This window comes from Phoenix dactylifera, chromosome 18 (assembly GCF_051530095.1).
Source record: "Phoenix dactylifera cultivar Ajwa chromosome 18, Ajwa_hap1_PhDact_Kaust_v1.1, whole genome shotgun sequence".
In the NCBI taxonomy this organism is placed as follows: Eukaryota; Viridiplantae; Streptophyta; class Magnoliopsida; order Arecales; family Arecaceae; genus Phoenix; species Phoenix dactylifera.
In genome coordinates, this window is record NC_143207.1 from 20,296,807 (window position 1) to 20,315,389 (window position 18,583).

General features: G+C 43.1%; 2 protein-coding genes across 2 annotated transcripts; one reads left to right on the forward strand and one right to left on the reverse strand.

The window, feature by feature from the left end:
* Positions 1 to 9,654: 9,654 nt before the first annotated feature.
* LOC103713767 (caffeoyl-CoA O-methyltransferase) lies at positions 9,655 to 11,099 on the forward strand. Its single transcript, XM_008800789.6, has 4 exons — positions 9,655 to 9,870; positions 9,961 to 10,040; positions 10,140 to 10,284; positions 10,399 to 11,099. The coding sequence occupies exons 1-4, from the start codon at positions 9,685 to 9,687 to the stop codon at positions 10,822 to 10,824; spliced, it is 837 nt and encodes a 278-aa protein (XP_008799011.4). The 5' UTR covers positions 9,655 to 9,684; the 3' UTR covers positions 10,825 to 11,099.
* Positions 11,100 to 11,986: 887 nt separating this feature from the next.
* LOC103713765 (F-box/RNI-like superfamily protein) lies at positions 11,987 to 16,255 on the reverse strand. The gene is made up of 5 exons (XM_008800788.6): positions 16,046 to 16,255; positions 15,779 to 15,925; positions 15,106 to 15,241; positions 13,811 to 13,909; positions 11,987 to 12,400 (listed from the first exon to the last, which is right to left on the reverse strand). The coding sequence occupies exons 1-5, from the start codon at positions 16,246 to 16,248 to the stop codon at positions 12,215 to 12,217; spliced, it is 771 nt and encodes a 256-aa protein (XP_008799010.2). The 5' UTR covers positions 16,249 to 16,255; the 3' UTR covers positions 11,987 to 12,214.
* Positions 16,256 to 18,583: the final 2,328 nt, after the last annotated feature.

Below are 18,583 nucleotides of genomic sequence, written 5' to 3' on the forward strand. Positions count from 1 at the left end.
AAACAGGGGAGGCTCGGATGGTGGTGGTGGTTGATCGGGCGGCACGCCGGCCACTTGGGAGGTAAGAACAGAGGGAGGAGAGGGAGAGGAGAAGGAGAAGAGGAGGGGGTTCGGTGGTGCCCTAGGGAAGAAGTAGATGGGGCTTTATAGCCCCATCGCAACCGTTCTCCGCCGCGAAAATCGCGGCGGTCAAGCGAGATCCACGGCCGTGAATCGGCCGTGGATGGACTAGGAGGGGCGCCGCGGGACTCTCGCGGCGCCCTTGCCTTGTTTGCCCTTCCGGAGGAGCCGGAGAGGATCGCCCACGCGATCCTCTGTTCCGGCTCCTTCCCCAAATGAATCGGGGCTGAAGTCGGCGAGGGCTGCCGACTTCAGCCCCGTGTCTCACATTCTTCCCCCCTAAAAAAAAATTTCGTCCTCGAAATTTAACATACCTTAGCTTGCAAAAAGGTCCGGATATTTTTCCTTCATCTCGTCCTCCAGCTCCCACGTGGCCTCTCGTTCTGAGTGATGGCTCCACTGGATCTTAACATAAGGAATCGTGCGCCTCCTCAACACTTGCTCTCTTCTATCAACCACACGTGCAGGCTGCTCAGGATATGTCAAATCTTCTCTAAGCTGCAAGGGAGCCACTTCTACCACATGGCTCATATCTGGAATATACTTTCTTAGCATGGAAACATGAAAAACATTGTGAACTCCAGACAGTGACGGTGGGAGTGCCAATTTGTAAGCCACTGCTCCTACTCTTTCCAGAATCTCAAAGGGGCCGACATAGCGTGGACTAAGTTTTCCGCGTATTCCAAATCGCATCACCCCTTTAGTAGGAGACACTTTCAGAAACACATGATCTCCGACCTGAAATTCCAATTTCCTTCTTCTATTATCTGCATAACTTTTCTGTCTGCTCTGAGCTATCCGAAGGCGTTCCCTGATCAGCTGGATCTTCTCTACTGTTTGTTGCACAATCTCGGGGCCCATAATTTTTCTTTCACCAACATCATCCCAACAGATAGGTGATCTACACTTTCTTCCATATAGAGCCTCATAAGGTGCCATTTAATTGTTCCGGCTCCTTCCCCAAATGAATCGGGGCTGAAGTCGGCGAGGGCTGCCGACTTCAGCCCCGTGTCTCACAGTAGGTATAGTTCTCCAGCATTTGTAGTTCCGGCCTGGTTCACCATCCATCATATCCTGCACAATGGTAACATTTCTTTCTAATATTCAATTATTTTCTCCTAGTTAAAGGATGAAAATACTTGGGACCAACAAAGACGGCAGAATCATTGATTCTATTGCTAACAAATCAGTAAGTGCAAACTTGAAAAGCTGGTTACTCCGAATTTTGAATGAAGAATAATAGTTTAGGAGATGGGGAAATTTGAAGGAGTCTCCTGTTGCACGCACATTCTTTGTGTACAGGCCTAGACGCAGGTGCTGCGCTGTAGAAAGAAAGTACACTAATTTCTGCGAAAAGTCTCACTGATGATCTTATTCCATTGTATGAAGGAGTAAATCAGATTGGTTCAAGGAAATAGAGAAAATGCTTTAAATTTTGTTAGATTATAGCTGTTTATATGACATAATCAAAGGTGAAATGAACAAACCATCTTATTTCATGATATCAATTTTCAGATTACTAATTAGTGAGGCTAAAAAATGGGAGTCGGAGAAAGCAAAGCATGACCACTTCTTGTGCTTCAATTGAATCTATTCAATAACCATATGCTCTCAGTTGATATTGGACGGCCTCATAATAGCTTCAGGCACACGGAGTTCAAGAACATCCGGTATCCAATTCTTGGCAAACTGAAAAGAAGAAAGCAGCACTAAATAATGGTATCTCCATACCCAGAAAGCTAATACGCTCAGGCACGTTAGTTTTGTTGAATAATTTTTTAGTTATCTGTTGTCCTATTCTTTGGGTATTAGTTGGCTACGTGTCTTTAAGCTTCCTAGTTATCAGGATTACATGTTATATTGTTTTTTAGTGGCTAAGTGGTTTCTAAGTAGTTGCTAGGTGGTTTCTAAGTAGTTGCTAAGTGGTTGCTAATTTCTAGCTTAATTTAGTTGTTGTTTTTAGCCCATTTTGTAAGGTCGTTTTCTTTCTCTTGAAGAATATGAACAGATGAATTTCCTCTTCCAATTGGCTTGAGTTTACATTCCTTTAGTTTGTTTCACTTGTAAATCTGTTTATGCCCAGCAGGTGTTAGCTTTAATTCCTCAAAGAATATTCACCTTAAAGCTTTTGTTCAACTCTGTTTTTCTACATTTGGTATCAGAACAGGTTCATTGAGGGGACCAAACGCAGCAGCTAATGGCGTCTGAAACCTTTGTGCAGCCAGCAATTCCTCGCTTTGATGGTCACTATGATCATTGGAGCATGCTGATGGAGAATTTCTTGAGGTCCAAAGAGTATTGGGATGTGGTTGAGTCTGGAGTAGCAGAACCAACTGCTAGGATGTCAGAAGCTCAGAAGGCAGAGTTGGAGGCTTTAAAATTGAAGGATCTCAAAGCAAAAAATTATCTTTTTCAGGCAATTGATCGGACAATCTTGGAGACTATTCTTTGCAAAGATACCTCCAAGCAAATTTGGGATTCAATGAAGAAAAAGTACCAGGGAACCACAAAAACAAAGAGGCAGCAGCTTCAAGCACTTCGTTCGGAGTTTGAAATACTTCGAATGAAAGAGGGTGAGACTGTTACTGACTATTTCTCTAGGACAATGGCAATTGTCAACAAATTGAGGACCCATGGTGATAAGACACAAGATGTTACTGTTGTTGAGAAGATACTGCGTTCAGTGACACCAAAATATAATTTTGTTGTCTGTGCTATTGAGGAGGCAAATGATCTTGATGAAATGTCACTTGAAGAACTTGAAAGTTCCTTGCTGGTACATGAAAGGAAGCTGAATCGACAAGAGCAGAATGAGCAAGCTTTAAAGGCCACAATCGGCACCTCTTCTTCATTTTCAAATAGATCAAACAGAGGAAGAGGCAGGGGTAGAGGAAGAAATCAGCAAACTCAGTTTTTTGAAGGAAGAGGAAGGGGGCGTGGCAGATTTCAGATTTCCTATAGACCAAAGTCAGCAGACAAGTCCAAAGTTGAGTGCTTTCGGTGCCACAAGTATGGGCATTACCAATCTGAATGTCGAGCTAATTTGTCCAAAGTTGAGTGCTTTCGGTGCCACAAGTATGGGCATTACCAATCTGAATGTCGAGCTAATTTGCCTAACAATGAAGGAGAAAAATCAAATTTTGCAGAAACTGAGGAGGAAATATCCTTGCTGATGGTATGTCATGCTGGAGAAGGGTCAAATAAGAACCTGTGGTATTTAGACACTGGTTGCAGCAATCATATGTGTGGAGACAAGGCAGCTTTCTCCACCTTGGATGATTCTTTCAGAGATAATGTGAAGTTCGGAGACAATTCTAAAGTCTCGGTCATGGAAAAAGGACAGGTGATCATTCAAATGAAGGGTAATGCCTCTCAAAAAATTTCTAATGTCCTTTATGTTCCAGAATTGAAGACCAATCTGCTAAGCATTGGTCAATTGCAAGAGAAGGGTTATGAGATTATCATCAAAGATGGAGTGTGCCGGATTCAAGATTCCAAATTGGGCTTAATTGCTCAAGTTAAAATGACAGCTAACAGAATGTTTCCTCTGCATCTAAATTGTGCTAGTGAGTCATGTTTCTCAGCAAAGACAAATGATGTGGCTTGGCTGTGGCATTCTCGCTATGGTCATCTAAACTTTGGTGGTCTCAAGCAACTTCAACAAAAGAACATGGTGACTGGTCTGCCTAATTTTGAAAGTCCCTCAATTGTTTGTGAAGAATGTGTTATTAGCAAGCAACACCGTGATCCATTTCCAAAGGGGAGTTCAACCAGAGCAAGGAGGCTATTGGAGATTGTACACTTTGATATTTGTGGACCAATTAATCCAGTTTCCAATGGAGGTAAACGCTATTTCATTACTTTCATTGATGATTTTAGTAGAAAAACATGGGTGTACTTCTTACAACAAAAGTCTGAAGCTTTAATGGCTTTTAAAAGCTTTAAAGTAATTGTTGAGAAGGAAGCAGGGAGTCAAATACAGGTGCTGCGTACTGATTGTGGAGGAGAATATAACTCACAAGAATTTGCAAATTTCTGTGAGACACATGGAATCAAGAGGCAATTGACAGCAGCCTATACGCCCCAACAGAATGGTGTTTGTGAGAGGAAGAATCGCACTATCTTAAATATGGTGCGGAGCCTTTTGAAGAAAAGCAACATTCCCAAGAATTTTTGGCCTGAAGCAGTCAACTGGAGCATTCATATTCTGAACAGAAGTCCAACTTTTGCTGTTCAAAATATGACACCTGAGGAAGCATGGAGCGGAAGAAAACCAGGTGTGGATTATTTTAAGATTTTTGGTTGTATTGCTTATGCTCACATTCCAGATGAGAAGAGGAAGAAGTTAGATGATAAGGGAGAAAAGTCTATCTTTCTTGGTGTTAGCAATCATTCCAAAGCATACAAGCTGTTCAATCCAAACACCAAGAAAATCATCATCAGTCGGGATGTGATTTTTGATGAAGGAAAATTCTGGGAATGGGATGAAGGCAAAGCTGAACAGAAGATACAAGTTGTTTTTGATGGGGAAATTGAAGAGGAAAAACAGCAGCAACTTAGGGAGAATGAGCAGCAAACACCAGGGAGTCAAAGCATCATTCCAGTAGCTCCAGCAACTCCACAAGCTCCAGAAGCTGAATTAAATGAAGGACAGCAGTCTCAACGTGTCAGAAGAAGACCAGCATGGATGATTGATTATGAAGTACCTGGAATTGAACAATCTGATGAGGAAGAACTGACATATTTTGCTCTATTTTCCGACTGTGATCCTACAGTTTTTGAAGAGGCTACCAAAGAATCCAAATGGCAGAAGGCAATGGATGAAGAAATTGCAGCTATTGAAAGAAACAATACTTGGGAGTTAACTGAACTTCCAAAAGGGAAGAAGGCTATTGGAGTAAAATGGGTCTACAAGACAAAGTTGAAGGAGAATGGTGAGATTGACAAATACAAAGCTCGTCTAGTTGCCAAAGGTTACAAGCAAGAATTTGGTATCGATTATAAAGAAGTTTATGCACTGGTTGCAAGGCATGATACGATTCGCTTGGTAATTGCTTTGGCAGCACAGAATTCATGGCCACTCTATCAACTAGACGTTAAATCAGCCTTCTTGCATGGAGACTTGGATGAGGAGGTATTTATTCATCAACCCCTGGTTATGTTAAGGCTGGAAATGAGCATAAAGTGTATAAATTAAAAAGGGCATTGTATGGACTAAAACAAGCCCCACGAGCTTGGTATAGTCGTATTGAATCTTATTTTCTGAAGGAAGGTTTTGAAAAATGTCCTTATGAACATACACTTTTCATAAAATCAGAAGGTGGGAAGATGCTTATTGTCTGTTTGTATGTAGATGATTTAATCTACACCGGAAATGATATGGTTATGTTTGATAAGTTTAAAAAGTCTATGATGGCTGAATTTGAGATGTCAGATCTTGGATTGATGCATTATTATCTTGGAATAGAGGTGAATCAATCTGCTGCAGGCATTTTTATTTCGCAGAAAAAGTATGTTCAAGACATTTTGGACAGGTTTAGAATGAAGAATTGCAATCCTGTCAGTACACCAATTGATGCAGGAATGAAGCTTGTTAGAAATCCTGAAGGGAAGAAAGTCAACAGCACTTTGTACAAGCAAATAGTGGGAAGCTTGATGTATTTAACTGCTACAAGGCCAGATATCATGCATGCTGTGAGCCTTATCAGTAGATACATGGAGAGTCCAAAGGAAATGCATCTCCTGGCAGCAAAAAGAATTCTCAGGTACTTGAAAGGTACAGCTGAGTATGGTTTATTTTATAAGAATGGAGAAAAGTCAGAGATGTTTGGCTTCACAGATAGTGATTTTGCAAGGGATCTTGATGACAGAAAGAGCACATCTGGTTATGTTTTTATGATGGGAACAGCAGCTGTTTCATGGTCATCAAGAAAGCAACCGATTGTGACTTTATCAACAACTGAAGCTGAATTTGTAGCAGCAACTTCATGTGCTTGCCAAGCAATATGGTTGCAAAGAATTCTTGAAGAATGTCATTTCAAGCAAGAGGGACCACTTATTATTTTCTGTGACAACAGCTCAACAATTAAGATGTCCAAGAATCCAGTTTTTCATGGAAGATGCAAACATATAGATGTGAGGAATTATTTCTTGAGGGACCTTGTGAAAGAAGGGGTCATTGATCTTGTCTACTGCAGAAGTGAAGACCAGATTGCTGATATTTTTACCAAACCTCTCAAGTTGTCAATATTTCAGAAACAAAGGAAGTTGCTCGGTGTTTGTATGTTGGAGAAGTTATTAAACTGAACTTTGATATAAAGTTTAGTTTAAAGGAGGGTTTGTTGAATAATTTTTTAGTTATCTGTTGTCCTATTCTTTGGGTATTAGTTGGCTACGTGTCTTTAAGCTTCCTAGTTATCAGGATTACATGTTATATTGTTTTTTAGTGGCTAAGTGGTTTCTAAGTAGTTGCTAGGTGGTTTCTAAGTAGTTGCTAAGTGGTTGCTAATTTCTAGCTTAATTTAGTTGTTGTTTTTAGCCCATTTTGTAAGGTCGTTTTCTTTCTCTTGAAGAATATGAACAGATGAATTTCCTCTTCCAATTGGCTTGAGTTTACATTCCTTTAGTTTGTTTCACTTGTAAATCTGTTTATGCCCAGCAGGTGTTAGCTTTAATTCCTCAAAGAATATTCACCTTAAAGCTTTTGTTCAACTCTGTTTTTCTACATGTTAGTTTAATGTTAGAAATTTTAGAAGAATCTTTAAGAGAAATTCCTAAATTGCATGAGTTCCAAAACTTTCATCCACTTTTCTCCTATGACCCTTTTCCAAGTACCTAAATTTAAATTTCAATAAAAAAAACAAATTTGTTCTTTCTATGAATAACTCTGGAAATCTTCAATCCAATTTTTTTTCTAAATTCGTTTTGGGATAAAGAATATGGGTGGCAATTTCTAACCAACTTGTTTACCCAACCACAACCCGATCTACCTAATCAGAGATGTTGGGTTCGCAGGTCTAGAGCAGATCGGTCGATCTTGACCCGTCAGTATGCTGGGTTGGGTTCGATCGGATCAGGGCCTCTGAACTCATCGGGTTACAAGGGGAGTTATATAATACACACTTTTAAAATATTCAAAATTTTCTAATATATATATAAAGGCAACTATATATGTGATTTGAGTCGATGCACTGTTGATGTGATGGCTTAGAACTAAAAAGAGAGATGACTCACCCAAAACCGATGGACCTACTTAATGGGCTGGATGTTAGACAGCTCAGCGGGTTGGCCGCAAGTTGGTGGGTCGAGTACGCTGTAGATCGAGTTCAAATTAGGTATTCGTTACCTGCTGGTGAGTCGGGTCTGGTTCACGTCAAGACTATGAAACTTTATATATGAGGTCAGCCCGAGCAACTGCGCTGATCGCCACCGAGATATTGTATATAGAAGATGATTATTTTAGTGCGTACTAACTCCCCTAATTTTTTTGTGGAAAACTTGATAAAAAGATGAAAGGAAAATGCTTCGTCTGTCTCAAAACCTCTCAGAAACTTGTTCATGGATTTCTCACCAAGTGGTTGCTTGGATGGTCTCGTCCATTTGCATTCGAGGACGGGTATGGGGTTCGATTTTGATGGGATGATATATGGGATGAGCACCACTTCTCGGCATGCCCCTTGCGTAACGCCAGCAAGCCCCAGACCGGATTTTTGTGCACAATACCCGGAGACAGATGATTGATGAAGAATTTTATTCCAGGTAGCTTGCAATCAAAGATACACAACGTAAGCACCATCCACGAGAGCGACTAAATTATCTTATAAGTCTGATAATGTTTTTTTGTCGTACAAAGAAACTGTATCCAGTTAAAGTAGCAAGCATCGCTTTATTTTTAAAATTTTACATAAATTAAAAAGTATATGCAACATCAACGTAAATAATCAATGTCATTTATTTGAAAATTCAGGAGTCTAGCAGTCCATGTACGGATCGAACATGCATGCCATTGCCAGCGATCGCCAGCGGTAGGTAATAGTTTGGAACGAATCCATGGTTGGGTTATCGGTGCTGCTGATGCTGATGTAATGACGACGTCATAGAGGGTCTTCGTCCCAATTGTCGTGGGAGTTACATCTCCACTACTCTCACCAACCTCTCCTCTGCTACGCACCCACCATGATGACCTGGCACCGGCCCTGTCGTTGGTCAGCGGCCGCGTCCGGAGCATCGGACCCTCCTCCCGACAACAACCGGAATCTGCCACCGATCGAAGGGAGAAGGATCGGATCCAATGTCGAGATGACAGGTTGGGCCAAGTCCGGTGGCAACCGCACCATTGTTGCATTTGCATATATTAATTATGCGGCCCGGTCGTTCTGCCTCGCGAGCCAAGATATGGTGCGCAACCTCGTTTTTCACACGTCACGTGTGGATGGGGGGATATTTTATAGTTGCTGCCGCTGCACCCGCATGAGACTCTGATCCCAACTGGTGGAATGATCCTACCACCCACCTAGTCCTGGTTGTTCCGCTTAGTTCCTTTTTTTTATGACCGCATCTTTTTCCGGTTGAGAAATTGAAATTCTCTCTCTCATAATATGGATCGAATGTTGCATTTGTTTTCCTCAACCTAATTTTTTGAGACACGCTATACTAATGGCCTTGGTTCTAAGGTTAAAGCTAGGGACGCCGGTGATCAAATATGCAATCATGGCCGCCTATGTATTGCAGGATCGGCTATGATGGATCAAGGCTTGTGCAGTACACGAGCGAATTACCATGTAGAGGATGAGTCCCGGTGCATCATGGGCCATCCCATATACACCCGATCGCTTCTTCGAATTGAACTGAACATGAAGCGGGGGAAAAGGCGCTTATCCTTTGCTGGTAAATATGGGCACAGTCTAGAATAATACGGGTTACTTCCAGCCCGTTCTCCGTAATCAGAAGTTGGGAGAGGAGACACTCCTTTCGCGGAGGGAAAAAAAAAAAAAAAATCTGCAAACCGTGGTGATGTGAGCTGAGAATTATACGTGTCATTTCTCCGGATGGTCTTTTGCCGCGGACAGCAGACGCTCCTCCGAAACTAAGCTGCGGCCTTTGTTACATGGCCGATTCCGATTGGCCTAGGAGGAATCTAGGTTCCGGTCTTTGTCTTTGTGCCATGAACCATCAACATTTGCATGTCTAATAAAAATTTGCCGAGTGTCCTAATTTTTGATGATTGTTTTTTTTGGAATTTTCTCTGGTGGATTTGAACATCTCTTCCTGTCGTCGCGGCGGTACACGCTAATGTGGCGCGTTAGGTGGCCAAATCGCGGCCATTTCTCCTATTTAAAAGATAAAAAAAAAATGTTGACCAAATGTGAAGTGGGAGGTTGGTGGGTGGGTCCGGTTTCCAAGCAAGTGGTGGCGGGGACACTCCGATTGACTCAAGCCCCAACTCACCAACCGCGGTGGTGGGACCCAGCGGCCGGTGAGGCCCAACCCGGAAAACGCACTACTCCTCCTTCCTTCCGAGTTCCAACCTGTCCCATTTCAATTATATTATATATACCCGGCCAGATGAACATCCCCACCCAGCGAGCAGGCGCAGAGGGAAGACAAGAAGGGAAGAAAGAGAGCAACCAGCAATCCATGGCTACCACCGAGACCGAGACCAAGAGCCAGAGCCAGAGCCAGAATGGGCAGGTGGGCAGGCATCAGGAAGTCGGCCACAAGAGCCTCCTCCAGAGCGACGCCCTCTATCAAGTAAGCAAATCGAGACATGGATCTCTTTCTGGATCTCTTCCGGGCCGGCCCTCGGATCAGATCTGACTGACGCGTGCTGTTTGATTGCAGTACATACTGGAGACCAGCGTGTATCCTCGGGAGCCCGAGTGCATGAAAGAGCTCCGCGAGATCACCGCCAAGCACCCCTGGTTGGTTACCTAGCTTTCTCTCTCTCTCTAATTCTGTGCTCGAATCAAAAGATCCTCGTGAAGCCAAATTAATTAAGACGCGTGTATGATATAATACAGGAACATCATGACCACCTCCGCCGACGAAGGGCAGTTCCTCAACATGCTGCTGAAGCTGGTCAACGCCAAGAAGACCATGGAGATCGGCGTCTACACCGGCTACTCCCTCCTCGCCACCGCCCTCGCCCTCCCCGATGACGGCCAGGTATGCATACATGCATACATACATCTAGATCTGCATCAATGTTAATTTGGTTCATTTTAATCCTCGATTATAATGCAATAATTAACGCGCACCCGCACGATTAAACGAATAAAGATCTTGGCGATGGACATCAACCGGGAGAACTACGAGCTGGGGCTGCCGGTGATCGAGAAGGCGGGCGTGGCCCACAAGATCGACTTCCGCGTCGGCCCCGCCCTGCCGTTGCTGGACGGATTGGTGGAGGACGAGAAGAACCACGGTTCCTTCGACTTCATCTTCGTCGACGCCGACAAGGACAACTACCTCAACTACCACAAGCGCCTGCTGGACCTCGTCAAGCCCGGCGGCATCATCGCCTACGACAACACCCTCTGGAACGGAACCGTGGTGGCGCCGCCCGACGCCCCCCTCCGCAAGTACGTCCGCTACTACCGGGACTTCGTGCTCGAGCTCAACAAGGCCCTCGCCGCCGACCCCCGCATCGAGATCTGCCAGCTCCCGGTCGGCGACGGCGTCACCCTCTGCCGCCGGATCAAATAAATTCCTATATTATTGCTTTTCTTTTCGGAAGAAGAAACTGAACAGAAGACCACCATCCATCACAATTAGTAATCATTATCTCTCTCCGTTTTTTTTTTTTTTTTGTTTGCCCCTCTTTTACTTGTATTATGTCTTTAATTGAAAGCATGTAAACATATAAAGCCACCGCACCGTGGAGCTGTGAAAACGCGTGGATGGGTGAGCTCAAATGGTTTGATGCCCTTTCGATCTCGATTAAATGAATGGTTAATGGGGAGCTAGGTTCTCTGTTTTTATTTTTGTTGTCGTCGTTGTTGTTATTGTTGTTGTCCCCTTTCTCTCGACTGTGGACTCTTGGCCTTTTCTCGACCGTGTCATTCCTCATTACCAAAAGCTGGTGGCAGCAACCAGAAGGCGGTGGCCGATCCTACAACAATCATTAATAAGAATAGGAAAGATGACCAAATCTTATAGTAACGGCCGTTTGTATACTGTTCTAACAGTTTTAGAAGCTCCCTCCGTTATGATAAATGCGAGCTTTTTGTATGCATCAGGGTTAATTCCGTGAGGAGCGGCTGGCTAAAGTATAAACTCCGTGATGGAGATGGAGATGGAGATGGAGATAGTGATAATAAATAATAACCTCATGTTCTCCAATGACCTAATCTTGTGAAGTGGGAAAGTTTGCATGTCCTTGTCCGCGTTGGGTACAACAACCCGTTATTATGCAGAAGAAAGATCCGGTCAAAAAGATGGACTTAATAAAAGCCTGTAGGTTGGGGGAACTCGCAGCTCACACCCTTTTTCACCCAAAATGGAAAAATAAAAAATAGCAAAGTTAACTTTGTTACCGTGACTCGACAGTCAGCTTAGGCGGCCAACCTACTTAGATAGGATGTAGTTAATTAATCCAGGATGCTTCAAATTTATGGCTCAAATAATGCAGTTTCCCAGCACTATTATTTAGTTACCATCGAAACCTACCCCCGCAGCTGCCATCGGCCGAAGTTATTGCTGGAGGAGGTATGACGATGCGGGAGATGATAGATGTGACGTGGGATGAATCTAGAAGATCCAATAAAAGAGCGATGGGAGACCTAACTGCCTCATTGTGGGAATCTGCTGCTTGATTGACGGTTGACACAGAAGAAGAAAAGAGAAGAGAGATTTATTACTGCCGGTGTTAATCGTGCTCATGGTTAGCAGCAAATTTGAATTCCAGGAGATTGGTAATATTAGTCTCCAACAAATGAATATATGTTGAATTTTTCTTTGGATCCACAAGCTCTGAAACTTTATTTTTTGGGTGGTTGCCTCGACTGCGCTGCTGCTGACGTCTTACCATGAGCACTTTAATGTGCCGACAAGATGCACCAATGACCGTAAAGCCTTCGTTTTCCGGCCACCTATTTCAAATATTCAGATGAGGTGAGATGGGTTTTATCTGCAGAGCAGGGCTGATGTGGAGCAAGCTGATGAAACAGTCCGCAGGGACCCTCATCCCCCAGACATTGATGGACTCCAGTCTTCGGCATTTGCTTACGAGCATGATGAGGCCGCTCTCGGTCGCATGGCGACAGCTCCAGAGGCTGATAGCCTGTAAAGCCAATAGCACCAATACAATACATCAGCAGCAAGCGAACAGTAAGAAACCAAGTCAAGAATTTATTGCCATAACTATATCAACGACCTCCAAATACTATCACATCATAGTTTATACGGCAAATGTTTTTCCTCTCTTCCTCCCTTCAGGGCCATAGCATAGTTTCGTCTAGAATTTCCAGAGATGCAGGCCATTCTCCATGGACAATTAATTATTATGGTGATCGATGTGTTAGTTACATGGTAGTTTCGCGCGAGTCAGATGGGACAAGACAGGGTTGAGGATATTTCTGGAAATAGAACATGATGGATAGCCTCATCGCTTGAACTGTAAGGACAGAGACTCCGCAGAAAAATTCCAGAATCTACGGTAGGAATGGATTACATTCCTACCATAGAATTTACAACCTAGAGTCAGGTCTTTAGACAGTCAGCAGCTAAACTTACCCGCCAAGTTTTTGAGACATATGATCCGGGTAAGTAGGTAACATCGGCCAACTGTTCACAGTTTTTCCAATTGCAGTGTCATTGCCCTCCCTTGAATCTTGTCCCCTAAAGCCCTTTGCTTGATCGATGAAGCTCAGATCGTGCTTGATTCTTGATCATAAAATCCATTGGTATTTATTGCACAAGGTTGTAGATTCAGAAGCTGTTGGTGCTTGGTTGACCAGAGCAAATTTTGTTTTAGTCAACCAAGGACTGTCAGATCTCCCGTGTATTATATAAATATGCAGATATTGGGTAAGAACATGCTGATTATGTTCTAGATTAAGATTGATAAGGGATTCAGCTACTCTAACTTCTATGCAAATGAGCATGTTTGCATTTATGAAAAAAAGTCACGAATGTAATCCATTCCTACCATAGGTTCTTCCATGGATAGGCAAAGCTAGGTCGAATTTCAGAACTCTAGGTTGTAAATTCTTGTTAATTCAGCTGTTGACTCTAGGTTGTAAATTCTTGTTAATTCAGCATTGATTGGCAGCAATAAATCTAAATCAATATCGGTCGTCAACTCAATTGCAACAGACTCAAGCAAAATTCACCATACCGGTGCATACCGCTCCATACCAGCAATTCATACCATATCGATACCGAACCACAACTTAGAACAGCAAGCATTCCAAGTGTCGATATGCCAAACCAACACTCATACCGAGTGTGCCAACACAGTACCAGCATGAGTAGTGGTACAGGAATGATACTAAGATCGTAAACCTTGGATTCAAGACAAAAAAAGTTATATATGATGTGCCAGTGCATGAAGAAATTTCTTTCACCTTGACATCAATAACAAGTTGCTTCTCTATTGCTAAATCAAGCATATGCAGAATTTGAGCATCATCATTATAATGGAATGTCAAATAATAGCTAGAGCTCATATTGCAGCACATTGGAAACTTACTTTCAATCGTGGACAACTATCTGCAATTGCATATAAGGATTCATCAGTAATAAATGTACCGCCGATATTCAGGTTTTGTAAAGACATAGCTCTTGAAACCTGCAGAAAGCCAGAAAGCACCATGAACAAGAGGTATGGGAAAAGCAGAGCTGCAGAATCATAAATTAATATCGTTGTTCCAAATTTTGAAAAATATATAAAAGAAACAGAAGAAAGAACCTATTTTATAAGCCAAATATGATGTTAACCAAGTCAAGCGTGGAATGGCTCATTCACGAGGTCATGCGCCTAAATTATTGTGTTGCTATTAGGAAGTTCCATTTGCTCAGGTTAACATGGATTCATTGCTCAGTAACTTCTTGCCTAAAACTTGTCATATGTGCGATGTCTGTTTCTTGGAATGTGCCAATAATTCAGCATGTCTTTTAGTTTAATCAATTTAAAAGCGAATTGGAGAGTGTGCTCCTAAATGAAGACACCCTGCACATATAACCAGCTGTGCAACTATCTTTTTAAAGACCAAAGTTAACATGGACAGATATTGTGAGAAATGAATTGGAAAAGTTTGCAATAACATCAGATGAAACCTTCAGTAGGAGTGATTGGCAAATAAGCATTCATTAAGCCAACCCAAGTAGTTGGGTTAAGGCTTAATGGTTTTGGCTCTCTTCGAGCATCTGCTCTTCACTCTTTCGCTACCCCTACAACACCTCCCCATTGCTCGAATTCAAGTAATGTAGCTAATGCGCCATCAGACGTGCCACATGCAGGTCTAGTCCTATCAGCTGAGCAATTCTTTTCTTCCCCAAATTTCCACCATCAGGTAGACTTGCTCATCAGAGCCTTATTTCAACACCATCGACAACGTTTTCACTGTTTTATTGTGCTCGTGCTTGCTTGCATATAGCGTCACCCAGAACAAGACAAATAAAGATGTGATTTTCGGGTTCTGGAGTCATAGCATGCTAAATTCATAGAAATTTACAGAAAAGAAAACGCAAACATAAGTAATGAAGGGGGAAAAAAACAACAACAACAAATTTCTTCACATTGTACATAAAGAGCTCATTGGGTCAACAACTATGGTGCTGACATATACAGGGTCGACATTCAGTCCATGTATAATTTCGTGCTAAGTAGAAGAAAATATTCATGGCAGCATGTATAACAAAGTTGTGACACAGCGTTTATGAGCAAAGATAGGCTTTAAGCGATGCATAACGACAATTATGCAAGTTCGTCAGGCGTACAGATCAAACATCTAAACTGCTATTGACAGGGGAAAAGGCTGTTACCAGGTGAATGACGCCTTCATCAGTGATGCCAGCCATACCCCACAAGGATATAGATGTCAGATTGCGGACACACTTCGCCGAAGAGATCTTATACAGTCCTTCATCAGTGATCTGGCAACCCCAGCAACTCCGAGAGCTATGAAATGGCAAGTAAATTAGAATAAGCAGGACATAGAAGCAACGACGTCGTGATGCAACAACAACGACGACAACAAACAGGAACTACTTCGAATCATATCCTTAGATGATAACAAGTCCTCAAGGCACGAGTTAAGTTGTATATATCAAATATAGTAATTGCACCAGTCGACTTTTTAAGAGGTACAATCTGTCCCTAAGAAAATGATTGCGATGGACGCTTTCGTGATACGAAGCCGCTTTCTTGTTCAAACCAAGAAGGAGAAAATAAGAAGGAAGCTCATTAGTTATGTAGCTAGACGAAACTAGTTATATGAATTACATATATACGAAAGATGAGGGAGAATAGAAGTTAAAAGCAGAAAACAATGGGCCGGCAATGTCGAATTTATTTATTTATTTATTTTTTTGGTGCCCGTAGCCTCCCGAACAGACATATCCGAGGAACTCAATACAAGAAGGGCTGAAGTTTCAAAGAAAGAAAGAAACGAAGACAGGCAAACAGAGGGAGGAAATTAAGGGTGAGAGCGAGTACATGTCGAGCTCCTTGAGGTTGTAGGCGGCGCAGACGAGGCGGGCGGTGGAGGCGTCGTCCATCTTCCACCCGGAGAAGCTCAGCCGCTCCCTGCTGGCCAAAGACTGCTCCACCCCTCGCCGCCACTTCCAGCACACCCCGCTCGCCCTTTTTTTTTCCCGATCCATTCATTTCAAAACAACTATTAGTTCTAAACCGCTAATCACGAAATTAATGAGAAGGAAGAGGGAGAAGAAGATGACGAAGGCCTCTTGGTTGGATGCTCACTGTGCGAGGTCCCGGAAGGAGGAGAGGAGGGAGAAGATGTGGGCGAGGAGGTCCACCGGCAGCCGCTCTATCTCAGCCTCGGCGCCCATCTCGCCCTTCCCCGAGGAGGAATCGGGGGTGGGGGTAGACAGAGGAGAAGAGAAGATGGGAGAAGGTTCCGTGATCACTTGGAGCTGGGACGGGCCAGGGATGTTAATTAGCATACGAGCGGTACCATATTTGTGTGGTCATCTTGCAGTCATCGTTACACCAAGTTAACGACAGTGCGATTGCGTGGAAGGAGGAAAGGCGACGACTCTGGGCTCCGGTCAAAAGGCCTTTTGGGATTTTATGAACGGGGGTGGATTCGCTGCATGGAGTAATTTCGTTTGTCTGCAGCTGGCAGATGATCGATCGACGCGTATAGCGCCGAGATGGGTTCGCGGATGCTGATTAGATATTGAGGGTGCTCGCATGTTTTGTACCGATCGCGACGGTCAGGTCGATCGCGGGAGGATTCGGGATGAAAAATTTCTTCAAATGGTTCGCGAAGCTGAAGTGGAAACGGCAACGGCAATCTAGGCTGGGACGGCGCCCATTGGAGGTACGCAATTGCTTCTTTCATATATATTATTATTTTTAAAGAACTGTGTGCCGTGACTGTGAGGGGTGCCGAAGTCTTAAAACTTCCACCTAGATCTGAATTCGGATCGGGGCAGATCGAGCCACGCTGCTCGCAGAATCGGAGCATTAATCATGATTAAAATAGAAAGAAAACCATGGTTATCCAGAATCGGACTCTCCATCTCTTCTTGCTTGGAGGGCAAGAGATTGAAACGTTCCAACTAGGATTCAGCGGTGAGGTACATAATTCTAAAATGCATTGGACATGATGCAAAGGCTTTCTCAAACGGAGGAAAACAAAAGCAATGCCAGCGGAAGCCTGTTCCATACATGAGAAAATTTTAGCGAATCCACATGACTTCTTTTGTGCATATAACCCAGCTTCCAAAAACATTTTCATATACAAAAGGTAGAAATTAGTGCTGCGCGCTCATGAAATGCGAGCCAAATATCACGGTATCTTAGCCGATGCTCGCGCATTCATGCAATGTACACTTGCTATATTTAGGATCGTATATGCGCGATCGCTGGTCAAAGAGGATGATGCAGAACAAGTAGCTCTGGATTGCTTGCGGACTATAGAACAAGTAATGGCAGCACTAAAACTAAATTGCAGTTGAAGTTGCAGAAGCATCCAAACTCCTTGTTCACTTGGATGGTTCGAGGGAAAAAAAAAGGCAAGGTTAAGGTACCTGTAGCCATGCCGCTTTCTATTAGCAACATGCTGTAGGTTCCACTGGTAGGGGCAGCAATAATCTATTAATATCTTACGAAGAAAGGAAGAAAATTAATATCAGAGGCCCAACGAAGGAGGAACCGATCAGAAACTTCTAAAATGAAGGGGTAAAGGATCTATTCTTTCGTGGTGCAAGAAGATGACTTACTTTTCACCCCCTAGATGTCCTAGACGAGCTGAAGCCATTGATGAAAGAATTCCAAATGACCTACCACCAGTGTAAGAATGACCTCATTCCTGTCCTGGGGCGACCTTACCCCAAGGAGCGTGAGATTCTAAAGATGCTCAGCGGAGGACCTAATGCAGAAGGGGGGCTTAATGCCGGAAAGCTTATTATATCCATGTGCTATTCCGATTTTATTGATGCCGAACAAGGATGGGGGTTGAAGCCAAAAAAAAAACAAACAAACAAAAAAAGGATGAGTTGGAGTATGAGTGTGGACAACCAGGTGTCCAACCGAACAACTCTGAAGTACAGATTCCCAATACCGTGTGTGTATATATATACACACACGCTAGCTCCATTCGGCATAAAACGCAAAAGAAAAAAAAAAGAAAAGAAAAGAAATAAAATCTTCGACACCAGACGGTGGCAAACAAGACTCCAATGCTCGAAAGAAATGCTCGACGGGACAGAGATATTAGACAAAGAAATGGCGTCCCCAAAAAAAAGTCATCAGAATATAATTTGCTTTTATTTTTCTATTTCTAAATTCAAGAGATGCACAGTGCACTCATCTTGTTTCTTCCCCTTTAAGAGTTAGAACCGAACTATAGAGACAAACACAATAATAAGAACCATTCCAGTTATTCACAGGTGGAGCCACACTAGAACTAGAGCCATGGATATGGAGCTTCAATGACGGAAGGACTGGCATGACCCAATCGCTCATTTGAGCAATATCCGCCGTTCAAGTTGGATGAAATAATATGGATGGACGTGAGGCTCAACACGGGAGTCTGTATCATATAGTAATCGATTCCCAGGACCCAGTTCCTGCTGCCTCTGACAATTCCCACTTCTTGTGGACAAGCCAAAGAAAATTAGCATTTAGAAGGGCAGCAAAAAAATAAAGAGAAAAATAGCAAGCCACCAGGGAGTCCACGAAATCCAAGGATCCTCGGGATTCCATCTCTGAACAGCCTTGGAGGCGGAGCCCTGGCCAACCAAGGCACTTGTAAAGAGAACATAATTGCAG